General features: G+C 46.7%; 1 protein-coding gene across 3 annotated transcripts in view; it reads left to right on the forward strand.

The window, feature by feature from the left end:
* The window catches only part of LOC140594287 (uncharacterized), a 47,915-nt gene that overhangs the window by 9,564 nt on the left and 20,628 nt on the right, over positions 1-17,723 (forward strand). The window contains exons 3-9 of one of the 3 annotated variants that reach the window (XM_072725205.1): positions 749-877; positions 3,411-3,539; positions 5,867-5,995; positions 8,528-8,656; positions 10,984-11,112; positions 13,645-13,773; positions 16,104-16,232. In XM_072725205.1, coding sequence (XP_072581306.1) covers positions 749-877; positions 3,411-3,539; positions 5,867-5,995; positions 8,528-8,656; positions 10,984-11,112; positions 13,645-13,773; positions 16,104-16,232 — 903 coding nt within the window. Of the gene's footprint in view, positions 1-748; positions 878-3,410; positions 3,540-5,866; positions 6,058-8,493; positions 8,657-10,983; positions 11,113-13,644; positions 13,774-16,103; positions 16,295-17,723 lie in introns of all 3 variants that reach the window. The other 2 variants (XM_072725204.1, XM_072725206.1) reach the window with 2 other exon arrangements.

A 17,723-nucleotide genomic window follows, 5' to 3' on the forward strand; every position in this document is an offset into this window, starting at 1 on the left:
TTCACCTCTCGGATTTGGATGGATTCTTGTCTCACATTTAGATCTTTCATCCTTTTTGAGTTTTTCCCTGTGTGTCGTGTCAGAGAATGGTCTAGCTTCCTTCTTCTGCATGTGGATGTCCAGTGTTCCCAGCACCCTTTATGGAAGACACTGTCTTTATCCAGGGATAGTCTTTCCAGCTTTCGCGAATATTAGTTGACCATAAAGTTGAGGGTCCACTTCTGGATGCGCTACTCGGTTCCATTGATCTATGGGTCTGTGTTTGTGCTACTACCACACTGTCTCGATGGCCACGGCTTTGTAGTACAACCTGGAATCGGGCCTCGTGATGCCCCCAGCTGTGGCCTTCGTTTTGAATAGTCCCCTGGCTCTTTGGGGTCTTTTCCGGTTCCACACTAGAATCTTAAGATGGTTTGTTCCAACTCTCTGAAGAAAGTCCCCGGTATTTTGTTAGGGATTGCGTGAAATGTGTAAATTGCCCTGGGTAGCATGGACATTTTCACAATATTAATTCTTCCTCTCCATGAGCATGGAACCTTTTTCCTTCTCTTGATGCCTTCCTCGATTTCTTTCAGGAACGTTCTGTGGTGTTTAGGGTACAGATCCTTTACCTCTTTGGTTAGGTTTATTCCCGGGTAGCTTATGCTTTTGGGTGCAGTTGTAAATGGGATTGACTCCTTAATTTTCGAGGCTCTTCTAACAACAACCTGTCAGTCAACAGCTCTTTCTATGTCCATTTATTTCCCAGGAGCTGCTGTGATAACAACCGAACCTGAATATAGCAGACAACCTGGGTACATCTGCCCAGGAGCACGGCGAAAGCTCTTTGCAATCCGCCGAAACAGAAGAGTTCAGCCAACAGACGACAGGCCGGAGGGTAACATGAAAATTGATTCATTAAATAATAGCCTCAAGAAATCTTGTCCTAGGGGCACCTGGGTGTTTCTGTCAGCTAAGTCTCTGCCTCCTGGGTTTCAGCTCCGGTCATGACCTCAAGGTTATCAGATTCACCCATATTCAGCATGGAGCCTGCTTCGTATTCTCTCTTCCTTTCCCTCTGCCCCTCTCCTCCTTACACTTGCTCTTTTGCTCTCTCCACACACGCAAAACAGAATCATTATTCAGTTTTGCTCGGGGTGCCATCGTAGAGACAGACCTCCTAAGCCGTATTCTTTATGTTTCATGTGTCCACATCTTAACTTGAAAGGTCAGTCATTAGTTTGTGGCCAAAATTGTGAAATCGCATTGAGAACTCTAATTTGGTCAGATTTCATGGGAGGGGTTGTGAGGTAACATTTGGACATACTAGTCCGTGTTAAGTATTAGCAAAATGTTTTCTGTTTTTACATTTTTTTATTGGAGCTCAAATTGCCAGCATATAGCATAACACCCAGTGCTCATCCCGCCAAGTGCGCCCATCAGTGCCCATCACCCAGTCGCCCCAACCGCCCGCCCACCTCTCCTTCCACTACCCCTTGTTCACTTCCCAGAGTTCGGTGTGTCTCCTGTTTTGTCACCCTCACTGATATTTTCCTTCATTTTCCCCATTCCCTTTATTGCCTTTCACTAGTTTTTATATTCCCCAAATGAATGAGACCATATCAAGTTTGTCCTTTTCCGATGGACTTATTTCACTCAGCATAAGTCCCTCCAGGTGCATCCACGTCGGAGCTAATGGTGGGTATTTGTCGTTTCTCACGGCTGAGTAATATTCCATTGTAGCCGTGGACCACATCTTCTTTATCCATTCATCTCTCGATGGACCCCGAGGCTCCTTCCACAGTTTGGCTATTGTGGACATTGCTGCCATAAACTTCGGGGTGCAGGTGTCCCCGCATTTCACCGCATCTTCAGCTTTGGGGTGAATCCCCAGCAGTGCCATTGCTGGGCTGGAGGGAAGATCTGTTCTTAACTCTTTGAGGAACCTCCACACAGTTTTCCGGAGTGGCTGCACCTGTTCACATTCCCACCTACAGTGCAAGAGGGTTCCCCTTTGTCCGCGTCCTCTCCAACATTTGTTGTTTCCTGTCTCGTGACTTTTCCCCATTCCCGCCGGTGTGAAGTGGTATCTCATGGGGATTTGGATCTGTAGTTTCCTGATGGCCAGTGATGCGGGCCATGTTCTCATGTGCTTGTTGGCCGTGTCTCTGTCTTCCCCTGTGGGATTTCTGTTCGGGTCTTCTGCCCGTTTCATGATCAGATTGTTTGTTTCTTTGCTCTTGAGTTGAGTATGTTCTTTAGAGATCTTGGACACTAGCCCTTTGTCTGAGCGGTCGTTTGCAAATATCTTCTCCCGTTCTGTAGGTTGTCTTTTACTTTTGTGGACTGTTTCTTTTGCTGCGCAGGAGCTTTCGATCTGGCTGAAGTCCCAATAATTCCTCGTTGCTTTTGTTTCTCTTGCCTTGGCGGACGTATCTTGCGAGATGTTACTGTGGCCAAGTTGAAAAACGGTGTTGCCTCTGTTCGCCTTTCGGATTTGGATGGATTCTTGTCTCACATTTAGATCTTTCATCCTTTTTGAGTTTTTCCCTGTGTGTGGTGTCAGAGAATGATCTAGCTTCCGTCTTCTGCATGTGGATGTCCAGTGTTCCCAGCACCCTTTATTGAAGAGACTGTCTTTATCCAGGGATAGTCTTTCCTGCTTTCTCGAATAGAGTTGACCATAAAGTTGAGGGTCGACTTCTGGATTCGCTATTCAGTTCCATTGATCTATGGGTCTGTTTTTGTGCCACTACCACACTGTCTTGATGGCCACGGCTTTGTAGTACAACCTGAAATCGGGCCTTGTGATGCCCCCAGCTGTGGCCTTCGTTTTGAATAGTCCCCTGGCTCTTTGGGGTCTTTTCCGTATCCACACTAGAATCTTATTTTTTTTTATTTTTATTTATTAATGATAGTCACACAGAGAGAGAGAGAATGGGGCAGAGACATAGGCAGAGGGACAAGCAGGCTCCATGCACCGGGAGCCCGACGTGGGATTCGATCCCAGATCTCCAGGATCGCGCCCTGGGCCAAAGGCAGCCACTAAACCGCTGCGCCACCCAGGGATCCCCCACACTAGAATCTTAAGATGGTTTGTTCTAACTCTCTGAAGAAAGTCCCCAGTATTTTGATAGGGATTGCGTGAAATATATAAATTGCCCTGGGTAGCATGGACATTTTCACAATATTAATTCTTCCTCTCCATGAGCATGGAACCTTTTTCCTTCTCTTGATGCCTTCCTCGATTTCTTTCAGGAACGTTCTGTGGTGTTTAGGGTACAGATCCTTTACCTCTTTGGTTAGGTTTATTCCCGGGTAGCTTATGTTTTTGGGTGCAGTTGTAAATGGGATTGACTCCTTAATTTTCGAGGCTCTTCTAACAACAACCTGTCAGTCAACAGCTCTTTCTATGTCCATTTATTTCCCAGGAGCTGGAGTGATAACAACCGAACCTGAATCTCGAAGAAACCCTTGGTACACCTGCCCTGGAGCATGGCCAAAAATGTTTTCCATCCTCCGTATCAGAAGAGTTCAGCCAACAGACGACAGGCTGGAGGGTAACATGAAAATTGATTCATTAAATAATAGCCTCAAGAAATCTTGTCCTAGGGGCACCTGGGTGTTTCTGTCAGCTAAGTCTCTGCCTCCGGGGTTTCAGCTCTGGTCATGACCTCAAGGTCATCAGATTCACCCATATTCAGCATGGAGCCTGCTTCGTATTCTCTCTTCCTTTCCCTCTGCCCCTCTCCTCCTTACACTTGCTCTTTTGCTCTCTCCACACACGCAAAACAGAATCATTATTCAGTTTTGCTCGGGGTGCCATCGTAGAGACAGACCTCCTAAGCCGTATTCTTTATGTTTCATGTGTCCACATCTTAACTTGAAAGGTCAGTCATTAGTTTGTGGCCAAAATTGTGAAATTGCATTGAGAACTCTAATTTGGTCCGATTTCATGGGAGGGGTTGTGAGGTAACATTTGGACATACTAGTCCGTGTTAAGTATTAGCAAAATGTTTTCTGTTTTTACATTTTTTTATTGGAGTTCAATTTGCCAGCATATAGCATAACACCTAGTGCTCATCCCGCCAAGTGCCCCCATCAGGGGCCATCACCCAGTCGCCCCAACCGCCCGCCCACCTCCCCTTCCACTACCCCTTGTTCAGTTCCCAGAGTTCGGTGTGTCTCCTGTTTTGTCACCCTCACTGATATTTTCCTTCATTTTCCCCTTTCCCTTTATTGCCTTCACTAGTTTTTATATTCCCCAAATGAATGAGACCATATCAAGTTTGTCCTTTTCCGATGGACTTATTTCACTCAGCATAAGTCCCTCCAGGTGCATCCACGTCGGAGCTAATGGTGGGTATTTGTCGTTTCTCACGGCTGAGTTATATTCCGTTGTAGCCGTGGACCACATCTTCTTTATCCATTCATCTCTCGAAGGACTCCGAGACTCCTTCCACAGTTTGGCTATTGTGGACATTGCTGCCATAAACATCGGGGTGCAGGTGTCCCCGCATTTCACCGCATCTTTAGCTTTGGGGTATAACCCCAGCAGTGCCATTGCTGGCCCGGAGGAAAGATCTGTTCTTAACTCTTTGAGGAACCTCCACACAGTTTTCCGGAGTGGCTGCACCTGTTCACATTCCCACCTACAGTGCAAGAGGGTTCCCCCTTGTCCGCGTCCTCTCCAACATTTGTTGTTTCCTGTCTCGTGACTTTTCCCCATTCCCGCAGGTGTGAGGTGGTATCTCCTGGGGGTTTGGATCTGTAGTTCCCTGATGGTCAGCTTGCGGGGCATGTTCTCATGTGCTTGTTGGCCGTGTCTCTGTCTTCCCCTGTGAGATTTCTGTTTGGATCTTTTTCCGTTTCACGATCGGATTGTTTGTTTCTCTGCTCTTGAGTTGAGTATGTTCTTTATAGATCTTGGACACTAGCCCTTTGACTGAGCGGTCGTCTGCAAATATCTTCTCCCGTTCTGTAGGTTGTCTTTTACTTTTGTGGACTGTTGTTTGCTGCGCAGGAGCTTTCGATCTGGCTGAAGTCCCAATAATTCCTTGTTGCTTTTGTTTGTCTTGCCTTGGCGGACGTATCTTGCGAGATGTTGCTGTGGCCAAGTTGAAAAACGGTGTTGCCTCTGTTCGCCTCTCGGATTTGGATGGATTCTTGTCTCACATTTAGATCGTTCATGCTTTTTGAGTTTTTCCCTGTGTGTCGTGTCAGAGTTGGTCTAGCTTCCTTCTTCTGCATGTGGATGTCCAGTGTTCCCAGCACCCTTTATGGAAGACACTGTCTTTATCCAGGGATAGTCTTTCCAGCTTTCGCGAATATTAGTTGACCATAAAGTTGAGGGTCCACTTCTGGATGCGCTACTCGGTTCCATTGATCTATGGGTCTGTGTTTGTGCTACTACCACACTGTCTCGATGGCCACGGCTTTGTAGTACAACCTGGAATCGGGCCTCGTGATGCCCCCAGCTGTGGCCTTCGTTTTGAATAGTCCCCTGGCTCTTTGGGGTCTTTTCCGGTTCCACACTAGAATCTTAAGATGGTTTGTTCCAACTCTCTGAAGAAAGTCCCAGGTATTTTGTTAGGGATTGCGTGAAATGTGTAAATTGCCCTGGGTAGCATGGACATTTTCACAATATTAATTCTTCCTCTCCATGAGCATGGAACCTTTTTCCTTCTCTTGATGCCTTCCTCGATTTCTTTCAGGAACGTTCTGTGGTGTTTAGGGTACAGATCCTTTACCTCTTTGGTTAGGTTTATTCCCGGGTAGCTTATGCTTTTGGGTGCAGTTGTAAATGGGATTGACTCCTTAATTTTCGAGGCTCTTCTAACAACAACCTGTCAGTCAACAGCTCTTTCTATGTCCATTTATTTACCAGGAGCTGCTGTGATAACAACCGAACCTGAATATAGCAGACAACCTGGGTACATCTGCCCAGGAGCACGGCGAAAGCTCTTTGCAATCCGCCGAAACAGAAGAGTTCAGCCAACAGACGACAGGCCGGAGGGTAACATGAAAATTGATTCATTAAATAATAGCCTCAAGAAATCTTGTCCTAGGGGCACCTGGGTGTTTCTGTCAGCTAAGTCTCTGCCTCCTGGGTTTCAGCTCCGGTCATGACCTCAAGGTTATCAGATTCACCCATATTCAGCATGGAGCCTGCTTCGTATTCTCTCTTCCTTTCCCTCTGCCCCTCTCCTCCTTACACTTGCTCTTTTGCTCTCTCCACACACGCAAAACAGAATCATTATTCAGTTTTGCTCGGGGTGCCATCGTAGAGACAGACCTCCTAAGCCGTATTCTTTATGTTTCATGTGTCCACATCTTAACTTGAAAGGTCAGTCATTAGTTTGTGGCCAAAATTGTGAAATCACATTGAGAACTCTAATTTGGTCCGATTTCATGGGAGGGGTTGTGAGGTAACATTTGGACATACTAGTCCGTGTTAAGTATTAGCAAAATGTTTTCTGTTTTTACATTTTTTTATTGGAGTTCAATTTGCCAGCATATAGCATAACACCTAGTGCTCATCCCGCCAAGTGCGCCCATCAGTGCCCATCACCCAGTCGCCCCAACCGCCCGCCCACCTCCCCTTCCACTACCCCTTGTTCAGTTCCCAAGTTCGGTGTGTCTCCTGTTTTGTCACCCTCACTGATATTTTCCTTCATTTTCCCCATTCCCTTTATTGCCTTTCACTAGTTTTTATATTCCCCAAATGAATGAGACCATATCAAGTTTGTCCTTTTCCGATGGACTTATTTCAATCAGCATAAGTCCCTCCAGGTGCATCCACGTCGGAGCTAATGGTGGGTATTTGTCGTTTCTCACGGCTGAGTAATATTCCGTTGTAGCCGTGGACCACATCTTATTTATCCATTCATCTCTCGATGGACCCCGAGGCTCCTTCCACAGTTTGGCTATTGTGGACATTGCTGCCATAAACTTCGGGGTGTAGGTGTCCCCGCATTTCACCGCATCTTCAGCTTTGGGGTGAATCCCCAGCAGTGCCATTGCTGGGCTGGAGGGAAGATCTGTTCTTAACTCTTTGAGGAACCTCCACACAGTTTTCCGGAGTGGCTGCACCTGTTCACATTCCCACCTACAGTGCAAGAGGGTTCCCCCTTGTCCGCGTCCTCTCCAACATTTGTTGTTTCCTGTCTCGTGACTTTTCCCCATTCCCGCCGGTGTGAAGTGGTATCTCATGGGGATTTGGATCTGTAGTTTCCTGATGGCCAGTGATGCGGGCCATGTTCTCATGTGCTTGTTGGCCGTGTCTCTGTCTTCCCCTGTGGGATTTCTGTTCGGGTCTTCTGCCCGTTTCATGATCAGATTGTTTGTTTCTTTGCTCTTGAGTTGAGTATGTTCTTTAGAGATCTTGGACACTAGCCCTTTGTCTGAGCGGTCGTTTGCAAGTATCTTCTCCCGTTCTGTAGGTTGTCTTTTACTTTTGTGGACTGTTTCTTTTGCTGCGCAGGAGCTTTCGATCTGGCTGAAGTCCCAATAATTCCTCGTTGCTTTTGTTTCTCTTGCCTTGGCGGACGTATCTTGCGAGATGTTGCTGTGGCCAAGTTGAAAAACGGTGTTGCCTCTGTTCGCCTTTCGGATTTGGATGGATTCTTGTCTCACATTTAGATCTTTCATCCTTTTTGAGTTTTTCCCTGTGTGTGGTGTCAGAGAATGATCTAGCTTCCGTCTTCTGCATGTGGATGTCCAGTGTTCCCAGCACCCTTTATTGAAGAGACTGTCTTTATCCAGGGATAGTCTTTCCTGCTTTCTCGAATAGAGTTGACCATAAAGTTGAGGGTCGACTTCTGGATTCGCTATTCAGTTCCATTGATCTATGGGTCTGTTTTTGTGCCACTACCACACTGTCTTGATGGCCACGGCTTTGTAGTACAACCTGAAATCGGGCCTTGTGATGCCCCCAGCTGTGGCCTTCGTTTTGAATAGTCCCCTGGCTCTTTGGGGTCTTTTCCGTATCCACACTAGAATCTTATTTTTTTTTATTTTTATTTATTAATGATAGTCACACAGAGAGAGAGAGAATGGGGCAGAGACATAGGCAGAGGGACAAGCAGGCTCCATGCACCGGGAGCCCGACGTGGGATTCGATCCCAGATCTCCAGGATCGCGCCCTGGGCCAAAGGCAGCCACTAAACCGCTGCGCCACCCAGGGATCCCCCACACTAGAATCTTAAGATGGTTTGTTCTAACTCTCTGAAGAAAGTCCCCAGTATTTTGATAGGGATTGCGTGAAATATATAAATTGCCCTGGGTAGCATGGACATTTTCACAATATTAATTCTTCCTCTCCATGAGCATGGAACCTTTTTCCTTCTCTTGATGCCTTCCTCGATTTCTTTCAGGAACGTTCTGTGGTGTTTAGGGTACAGATCCTTTACCTCTTTGGTTAGGTTTATTCCCGGGTAGCTTATGTTTTTGGGTGCAGTTGTAAATGGGATTGACTCCTTAATTTTCGAGGCTCTTCTAACAACAACCTGTCAGTCAACAGCTCTTTCTATGTCCATTTATTTCCCAGGAGCTGGAGTGATAACAACCGAACCTGAATCTCGAAGAAACCCTTGGTACACCTGCCCTGGAGCATGGCCAAAAATGTTTTCCATCCTCCGTATCAGAAGAGTTCAGCCAACAGACGACAGGCTGGAGGGTAACATGAAAATTGATTCATTAAATAATAGCCTCAAGAAATCTTGTCCTAGGGGCACCTGGGTGTTTCTGTCAGCTAAGTCTCTGCCTCCGGGGTTTCAGCTCTGGTCATGACCTCAAGGTCATCAGATTCACCCATATTCAGCATGGAGCCTGCTTCGTATTCTCTCTTCCTTTCCCTCTGCCCCTCTCCTCCTTACACTTGCTCTTTTGCTCTCTCCACACACGCAAAACAGAATCATTATTCAGTTTTGCTCGGGGTGCCATCGTAGAGACAGACCTCCTAAGCCGTATTCTTTATGTTTCATGTGTCCACATCTTAACTTGAAAGGTCAGTCATTAGTTTGTGGCCAAAATTGTGAAATTGCATTGAGAACTCTAATTTGGTCCGATTTCATGGGAGGGGTTGTGAGGTAACATTTGGACATACTAGTCCGTGTTAAGTATTAGCAAAATGTTTTCTGTTTTTACATTTTTTTATTGGAGTTCAATTTGCCAGCATATAGCATAACACCTAGTGCTCATCCCGCCAAGTGCCCCCATCAGGGGCCATCACCCAGTCGCCCCAACCGCCCGCCCACCTCCCCTTCCACTACCCCTTGTTCAGTTCCCAGAGTTCGGTGTGTCTCCTGTTTTGTCACCCTCACTGATATTTTCCTTCATTTTCCCCTTTCCCTTTATTGCCTTCACTAGTTTTTATATTCCCCAAATGAATGAGACCATATCAAGTTTGTCCTTTTCCGATGGACTTATTTCACTCAGCATAAGTCCCTCCAGGTGCATCCACGTCGGAGCTAATGGTGGGTATTTGTCGTTTCTCACGGCTGAGTTATATTCCGTTGTAGCCGTGGACCACATCTTCTTTATCCATTCATCTCTCGAAGGACTCCGAGACTCCTTCCACAGTTTGGCTATTGTGGACATTGCTGCCATAAACATCGGGGTGCAGGTGTCCCCGCATTTCACCGCATCTTTAGCTTTGGGGTATAACCCCAGCAGTGCCATTGCTGGCCCGGAGGAAAGATCTGTTCTTAACTCTTTGAGGAACCTCCACACAGTTTTCCGGAGTGGCTGCACCTGTTCACATTCCCACCTACAGTGCAAGAGGGTTCCCCCTTGTCCGCGTCCTCTCCAACATTTGTTGTTTCCTGTCTCGTGACTTTTCCCCATTCCCGCAGGTGTGAGGTGGTATCTCCTGGGGGTTTGGATCTGTAGTTCCCTGATGGTCAGCTTGCGGGGCATGTTCTCATGTGCTTGTTGGCCGTGTCTCTGTCTTCCCCTGTGAGATTTCTGTTTGGATCTTTTTCCGTTTCACGATCGGATTGTTTGTTTCTCTGCTCTTGAGTTGAGTATGTTCTTTATAGATCTTGGACACTAGCCCTTTGACTGAGCGGTCGTCTGCAAATATCTTCTCCCGTTCTGTAGGTTGTCTTTTACTTTTGTGGACTGTTGTTTGCTGCGCAGGAGCTTTCGATCTGGCTGAAGTCCCAATAATTCCTTGTTGCTTTTGTTTGTCTTGCCTTGGCGGACGTATCTTGCGAGATGTTGCTGTGGCCAAGTTGAAAAACGGTGTTGCCTCTGTTCGCCTCTCGGATTTGGATGGATTCTTGTCTCACATTTAGATCGTTCATGCTTTTTGAGTTTTTCCCTGTGTGTCGTGTCAGAGTTGGTCTAGCTTCCTTCTTCTGCATGTGGATGTCCAGTGTTCCCAGCACCCTTTATGGAAGACACTGTCTTTATCCAGGGATAGTCTTTCCAGCTTTCGCGAATATTAGTTGACCATAAAGTTGAGGGTCCACTTCTGGATGCGCTACTCGGTTCCATTGATCTATGGGTCTGTGTTTGTGCTACTACCACACTGTCTCGATGGCCACGGCTTTGTAGTACAACCTGGAATCGGGCCTCGTGATGCCCCCAGCTGTGGCCTTCGTTTTGAATAGTCCCCTGGCTCTTTGGGGTCTTTTCCGGTTCCACACTAGAATCTTAAGATGGTTTGTTCCAACTCTCTGAAGAAAGTCCCAGGTATTTTGTTAGGGATTGCGTGAAATGTGTAAATTGCCCTGGGTAGCATGGACATTTTCACAATATTAATTCTTCCTCTCCATGAGCATGGAACCTTTTTCCTTCTCTTGATGCCTTCCTCGATTTCTTTCAGGAACGTTCTGTGGTGTTTAGGGTACAGATCCTTTACCTCTTTGGTTAGGTTTATTCCCGGGTAGCTTATGCTTTTGGGTGCAGTTGTAAATGGGATTGACTCCTTAATTTTCGAGGCTCTTCTAACAACAACCTGTCAGTCAACAGCTCTTTCTATGTCCATTTATTTACCAGGAGCTGCTGTGATAACAACCGAACCTGAATATAGCAGACAACCTGGGTACATCTGCCCAGGAGCACGGCGAAAGCTCTTTGCAATCCGCCGAAACAGAAGAGTTCAGCCAACAGACGACAGGCCGGAGGGTAACATGAAAATTGATTCATTAAATAATAGCCTCAAGAAATCTTGTCCTAGGGGCACCTGGGTGTTTCTGTCAGCTAAGTCTCTGCCTCCTGGGTTTCAGCTCCGGTCATGACCTCAAGGTTATCAGATTCACCCATATTCAGCATGGAGCCTGCTTCGTATTCTCTCTTCCTTTCCCTCTGCCCCTCTCCTCCTTACACTTGCTCTTTTGCTCTCTCCACACACGCAAAACAGAATCATTATTCAGTTTTGCTCGGGGTGCCATCGTAGAGACAGACCTCCTAAGCCGTATTCTTTATGTTTCATGTGTCCACATCTTAACTTGAAAGGTCAGTCATTAGTTTGTGGCCAAAATTGTGAAATCACATTGAGAACTCTAATTTGGTCCGATTTCATGGGAGGGGTTGTGAGGTAACATTTGGACATACTAGTCCGTGTTAAGTATTAGCAAAATGTTTTCTGTTTTTACATTTTTTTATTGGAGTTCAATTTGCCAGCATATAGCATAACACCTAGTGCTCATCCCGCCAAGTGCGCCCATCAGTGCCCATCACCCAGTCGCCCCAACCGCCCGCCCACCTCCCCTTCCACTACCCCTTGTTCAGTTCCCAAGTTCGGTGTGTCTCCTGTTTTGTCACCCTCACTGATATTTTCCTTCATTTTCCCCATTCCCTTTATTGCCTTTCACTAGTTTTTATATTCCCCAAATGAATGAGACCATATCAAGTTTGTCCTTTTCCGATGGACTTATTTCAATCAGCATAAGTCCCTCCAGGTGCATCCACGTCGGAGCTAATGGTGGGTATTTGTCGTTTCTCACGGCTGAGTAATATTCCGTTGTAGCCGTGGACCACATCTTATTTATCCATTCATCTCTCGATGGACCCCGAGGCTCCTTCCACAGTTTGGCTATTGTGGACATTGCTGCCATAAACTTCGGGGTGTAGGTGTCCCCGCATTTCACCGCATCTTCAGCTTTGGGGTGAATCCCCAGCAGTGCCATTGCTGGGCTGGAGGGAAGATCTGTTCTTAACTCTTTGAGGAACCTCCACACAGTTTTCCGGAGTGGCTGCACCTGTTCACATTCCCACCTACAGTGCAAGAGGGTTCCCCCTTGTCCGCGTCCTCTCCAACATTTGTTGTTTCCTGTCTCGTGACTTTTCCCCATTCCCGCCGGTGTGAAGTGGTATCTCATGGGGATTTGGATCTGTAGTTTCCTGATGGCCAGTGATGCGGGCCATGTTCTCATGTGCTTGTTGGCCGTGTCTCTGTCTTCCCCTGTGGGATTTCTGTTCGGGTCTTCTGCCCGTTTCATGATCAGATTGTTTGTTTCTTTGCTCTTGAGTTGAGTATGTTCTTTAGAGATCTTGGACACTAGCCCTTTGTCTGAGCGGTCGTTTGCAAGTATCTTCTCCCGTTCTGTAGGTTGTCTTTTACTTTTGTGGACTGTTTCTTTTGCTGCGCAGGAGCTTTCGATCTGGCTGAAGTCCCAATAATTCCTCGTTGCTTTTGTTTCTCTTGCCTTGGCGGACGTATCTTGCGAGATGTTGCTGTGGCCAAGTTGAAAAACGGTGTTGCCTCTGTTCGCCTTTCGGATTTGGATGGATTCTTGTCTCACATTTAGATCTTTCATCCTTTTTGAGTTTTTCCCTGTGTGTGGTGTCAGAGAATGATCTAGCTTCCGTCTTCTGCATGTGGATGTCCAGTGTTCCCAGCACCCTTTATTGAAGAGACTGTCTTTATCCAGGGATAGTCTTTCCTGCTTTCTCGAATAGAGTTGACCATAAAGTTGAGGGTCGACTTCTGGATTCGCTATTCAGTTCCATTGATCTATGGGTCTGTTTTTGTGCCACTACCACACTGTCTTGATGGCCACGGCTTTGTAGTACAACCTGAAATCGGGCCTTGTGATGCCCCCAGCTGTGGCCTTCGTTTTGAATAGTCCCCTGGCTCTTTGGGGTCTTTTCCGTATCCACACTAGAATCTTATTTTTTTTTATTTTTATTTATTAATGATAGTCACACAGAGAGAGAGAGAATGGGGCAGAGACATAGGCAGAGGGACAAGCAGGCTCCATGCACCGGGAGCCCGACGTGGGATTCGATCCCAGATCTCCAGGATCGCGCCCTGGGCCAAAGGCAGCCACTAAACCGCTGCGCCACCCAGGGATCCCCCACACTAGAATCTTAAGATGGTTTGTTCTAACTCTCTGAAGAAAGTCCCCAGTATTTTGATAGGGATTGCGTGAAATATATAAATTGCCCTGGGTAGCATGGACATTTTCACAATATTAATTCTTCCTCTCCATGAGCATGGAACCTTTTTCCTTCTCTTGATGCCTTCCTCGATTTCTTTCAGGAACGTTCTGTGGTGTTTAGGGTACAGATCCTTTACCTCTTTGGTTAGGTTTATTCCCGGGTAGCTTATGTTTTTGGGTGCAGTTGTAAATGGGATTGACTCCTTAATTTTCGAGGCTCTTCTAACAACAACCTGTCAGTCAACAGCTCTTTCTATGTCCATTTATTTCCCAGGAGCTGGAGTGATAACAACCGAACCTGAATCTCGAAGAAACCCTTGGTACACCTGCCCTGGAGCATGGCCAAAAATGTTTTCCATCCTCCGTATCAGAAGAGTTCAGCCAACAGACGACAGGCCGGAGGGTAACATGAAAATTGATTCATTAAATAATAGCCTCAAGAAATCTTGTCCTAGGGGCACCTGGGTGTTTCTGTCAGCTAAGTCTCTGCCTCCGGGGTTTCAGCTCTGGTCATGACCTCAAGGTCATCAGATTCACCCATATTCAGCATGGAGCCTGCTTCGTATTCTCTCTTCCTTTCCCTCTGCCCCTCTCCTCCTTACACTTGCTCTTTTGCTCTCTCCACACACGCAAAACAGAATCATTATTCAGTTTTGCTCGGGGTGCCATCGTAGAGACAGACCTCCTAAGCCGTATTCTTTATGTTTCATGTGTCCACATCTTAACTTGAAAGGTCAGTCATTAGTTTGTGGCCAAAATTGTGAAATCGCATTGAGAACTCTAATTTGGTCAGATTTCATGGGAGGGGTTGTGAGGTAACATTTGGACATACTAGTCCGTGTTAAGTATTAGCAAAATGTTTTCTGTTTTTACATTTTTTTATTGGAGCTCAAATTGCCAGCATATAGCATAACACCCAGTGCTCATCCCGCCAAGTGCGCCCATCAGTGCCCATCACCCAGTCGCCCCAACCGCCCGCCCACCTCTCCTTCCACTACCCCTTATTCACTTCCCAGAGTTCGGTGTGTCTCCTGTTTTGTCACCCTCACTGATATTTTCCTTCATTTTCCCCATTCCCTTTATTGCATTTCACTAGTTTTTGTATTCCCCAAATGAATGAGACCATATCAAGTTTGTCCTTTTCCGATGGACTTATTTCACTCAGCATAAGTCCCTCCAGGTGCATCCACGTCGGAGCTAATGGTGGGTATTTGTCGTTTCTCACGGCTGAGTTATATTCCGTTGTAGCCGTGGACCACATCTTCTTTATCCATTCATCTCTCGAAGGACTCCGAGACTCCTTCCACAGTTTGGCTATTGTGGACATTGCTGCCATAAACATCGGGGTGCAGGTGTCCCCGCATTTCACCGCATCTTTAGCTTTGGGGTATAACCCCAGCAGTGCCATTGCTGGCCCGGAGGAAAGATCTGTTCTTAACTCTTTGAGGAACCTCCACACAGTTTTCCGGAGTGGCTGCACCTGTTCACATTCCCACCTACAGTGCAAGAGGGTTCCCCCTTGTCCGCGTCCTCTCCAACATTTGTTGTTTCCTGTCTCGTGACTTTTCCCCATTCCCGCAGGTGTGAGGTGGTATCTCCTGGGGGTTTGGATCTGTAGTTTCCTGATGGCCAGCGATGTGGGGCATGTTCTCATGTGCTTGTTGGCCGTGTCTCTGTCTTCCCCTGTGAGATTTCTGTTTGGATCTTTTTCCGTTTCACGATCGGATTGTTTGTTTCTCTGCTCTTGAGTTGAGTATGTTCTTTATAGATCTTGGACACTAGCCCTTTGACTGAGCGGTCGTCTGCAAATATCTTCTCCCGTTCTGTAGGTTGTCTTTTACTTTTGTGGACTGTTGTTTGCTGCGCAGGAGCTTTCGATCTGGCTGAAGTCCCAATAATTCCTTGTTGCTTTTGTTTCTCTTGCCTTGGCGGACGTATCTTGCGAGATGTTGCTGTGGCCAAGTTGAAAAACGGTGTTGCCTCTGTTCGCCTCTCGGATTTGGATGGATTCTTGTCTCACATTTAGATCGTTCATGCTTTTTGAGTTTTTCCCTGTGTGTCGTGTCAGAGAATGGTCTAGCTTCCTTCTTCTGCATGTGGATGTCCAGTGTTCCCAGCACCCTTTATGGAAGACACTGTCTTTATCCAGGGATAGTCTTTCCAGCTTTCGCGAATATTAGTTGACCATAAAGTTGAGGGTCCACTTCTGGATGCGCTACTCGGTTCCATTGATCTATGGGTCTGTGTTTGTGCTACTACCACACTGTCTCGATGGCCACGGCTTTGTAGTACAACCTGGAATCGGGCCTCGTGATGCCCCCAGCTGTGGCCTTCGTTTTGAATAGTCCCCTGGCTCTTTGGGGTCTTTTCCGGTTCCACACTAGAATCTTAAGATGGTTTGTTCCAACTCTCTGAAGAAAGTCCCCGGTATTTTGTTAGGGATTGCGTGAAATGTGTAAATTGCCCTGGGTAGCATGGACATTTTCACAATATTAATTCTTCCTCTCCATGAGCATGGAACCTTTTTCCTTCTCTTGATGCCTTCCTCGATTTCTTTCAGGAACGTTCTGTGGTGTTTAGGGTACAGATCCTTTACCTCTTTGGTTAGGTTTATTCCCGGGTAGCTTATGCTTTTGGGTGCAGTTGTAAATGGGATTGACTCCTTAATTTTCGAGGCTCTTCTAACAACAACCTGTCAGTCAACAGCTCTTTCTATGTCCATTTATTTCCCAGGAGCTGCTGTGATAACAACCGAACCTGAATATAGCAGACAACCTGGGTACATCTGCCCAGGAGCACGGCGAAAGCTCTTTGCAATCCGCCGAAACAGAAGAGTTCAGCCAACAGACGACAGGCCGGAGGGTAACATGAAAATTGATTCATTAAATAATAGCCTCAAGAAATCTTGTCCTAGGGGCACCTGGGTGTTTCTGTCAGCTAAGTCTCTGCCTCCTGGGTTTCAGCTCCGGTCATGACCTCAAGGTTATCAGATTCACCCATATTCAGCATGGAGCCTGCTTCGTATTCTCTCTTCCTTTCCCTCTGCCCCTCTCCTCCTTACACTTGCTCTTTTGCTCTCTCCACACACGCAAAACAGAATCATTATTCAGTTTTGCTCGGGGTGCCATCGTAGAGACAGACCTCCTAAGCCGTATTCTTTATGTTTCATGTGTCCACATCTTAACTTGAAAGGTCAGTCATTAGTTTGTGGCCAAAATTGTGAAATCGCATTGAGAACTCTAATTTGGTCAGATTTCATGGGAGGGGTTGTGAGGTAACATTTGGACATACTAGTCCGTGTTAAGTATTAGCAAAATGTTTTCTGTTTTTACATTTTTTTATTGGAGCTCAAATTGCCAGCATATAGCATAACACCCAGTGCTCATCCCGCCAAGTGCGCCCATCAGTGCCCATCACCCAGTCGCCCCAACCGCCCGCCCACCTCTCCTTCCACTACCCCTTGTTCACTTCCCAGAGTTCGGTGTGTCTCCTGTTTTGTCACCCTCACTGATATTTTCCTTCATTTTCCCCATTCCCTTTATTGCATTTCACTAGTTTTTATATTCCCCAAATGAATGAGACCATATCAAGTTTGTCCTTTTCCGATGGACTTATTTCACTCAGCATAAGTCCCTCCAGGTGCATCCACGTCGGAGCTAATGGTGGGTATTCGTCGTTTCTCATGGCTGAGTAATATTCCGTTGTAGCCGTCGACCACATCAACTTTATCCATTCATCTCTCGATGGACCCCGAGGCTCCTTCCACAGTTTGGCTATTGTGGACATTGCTGCCATAAACTTCAGGGTGCAGGTGTCCCCGCATTTCACCGCATCTTCAGCTTTGGGGTGAATCCCCAGCAGTGCCATTGCTGGGCTGGAGGGAAGATCTGTTCTTAACTCTTTGAGGAACCTCCACACAGTTTTCCGGAGTGGCTGCACCTGTTCACATTCCCACCTACAGTGCAAGAGGGTTCCCCTTTGTCCGCGTCCTCTCCAACATTTCTTGTTTCCTGTCTCGTGACTTTTCCCCATTCCCGCCGGTGTGAAGTGGTATCTCATGGGGGTTTGGATCTGTAGTTTCCTGATGGCCAATGATGCGGGCCATGTTCTCATGTGCTTGTTGGCCGTGTCTCTGTCTTCCCCTGTGGGATTTCTGTTCGGGTCTTCTGCCCGTTTCATGATCAGATTGTTTGTTTCTTTGCTCTTGAGTTGAGTATGTTCTTTAGAGATCTTGGACACTAGCCCTTTGTCTGAGCGGTCGTTTGCAAATATCTTCTCCCGTTCTGTAGGTTGTCTTTAACTTTTGTGGACTGTTTCTTTTCCTGCGCAGGAGCTTTCGATCTGGCTGAAGTC

This window comes from Vulpes vulpes, chromosome 10 (genome assembly GCF_048418805.1).
Source record: "Vulpes vulpes isolate BD-2025 chromosome 10, VulVul3, whole genome shotgun sequence".
Lineage (NCBI taxonomy): Eukaryota > Metazoa > Chordata > Mammalia > Carnivora > Canidae > Vulpes > Vulpes vulpes.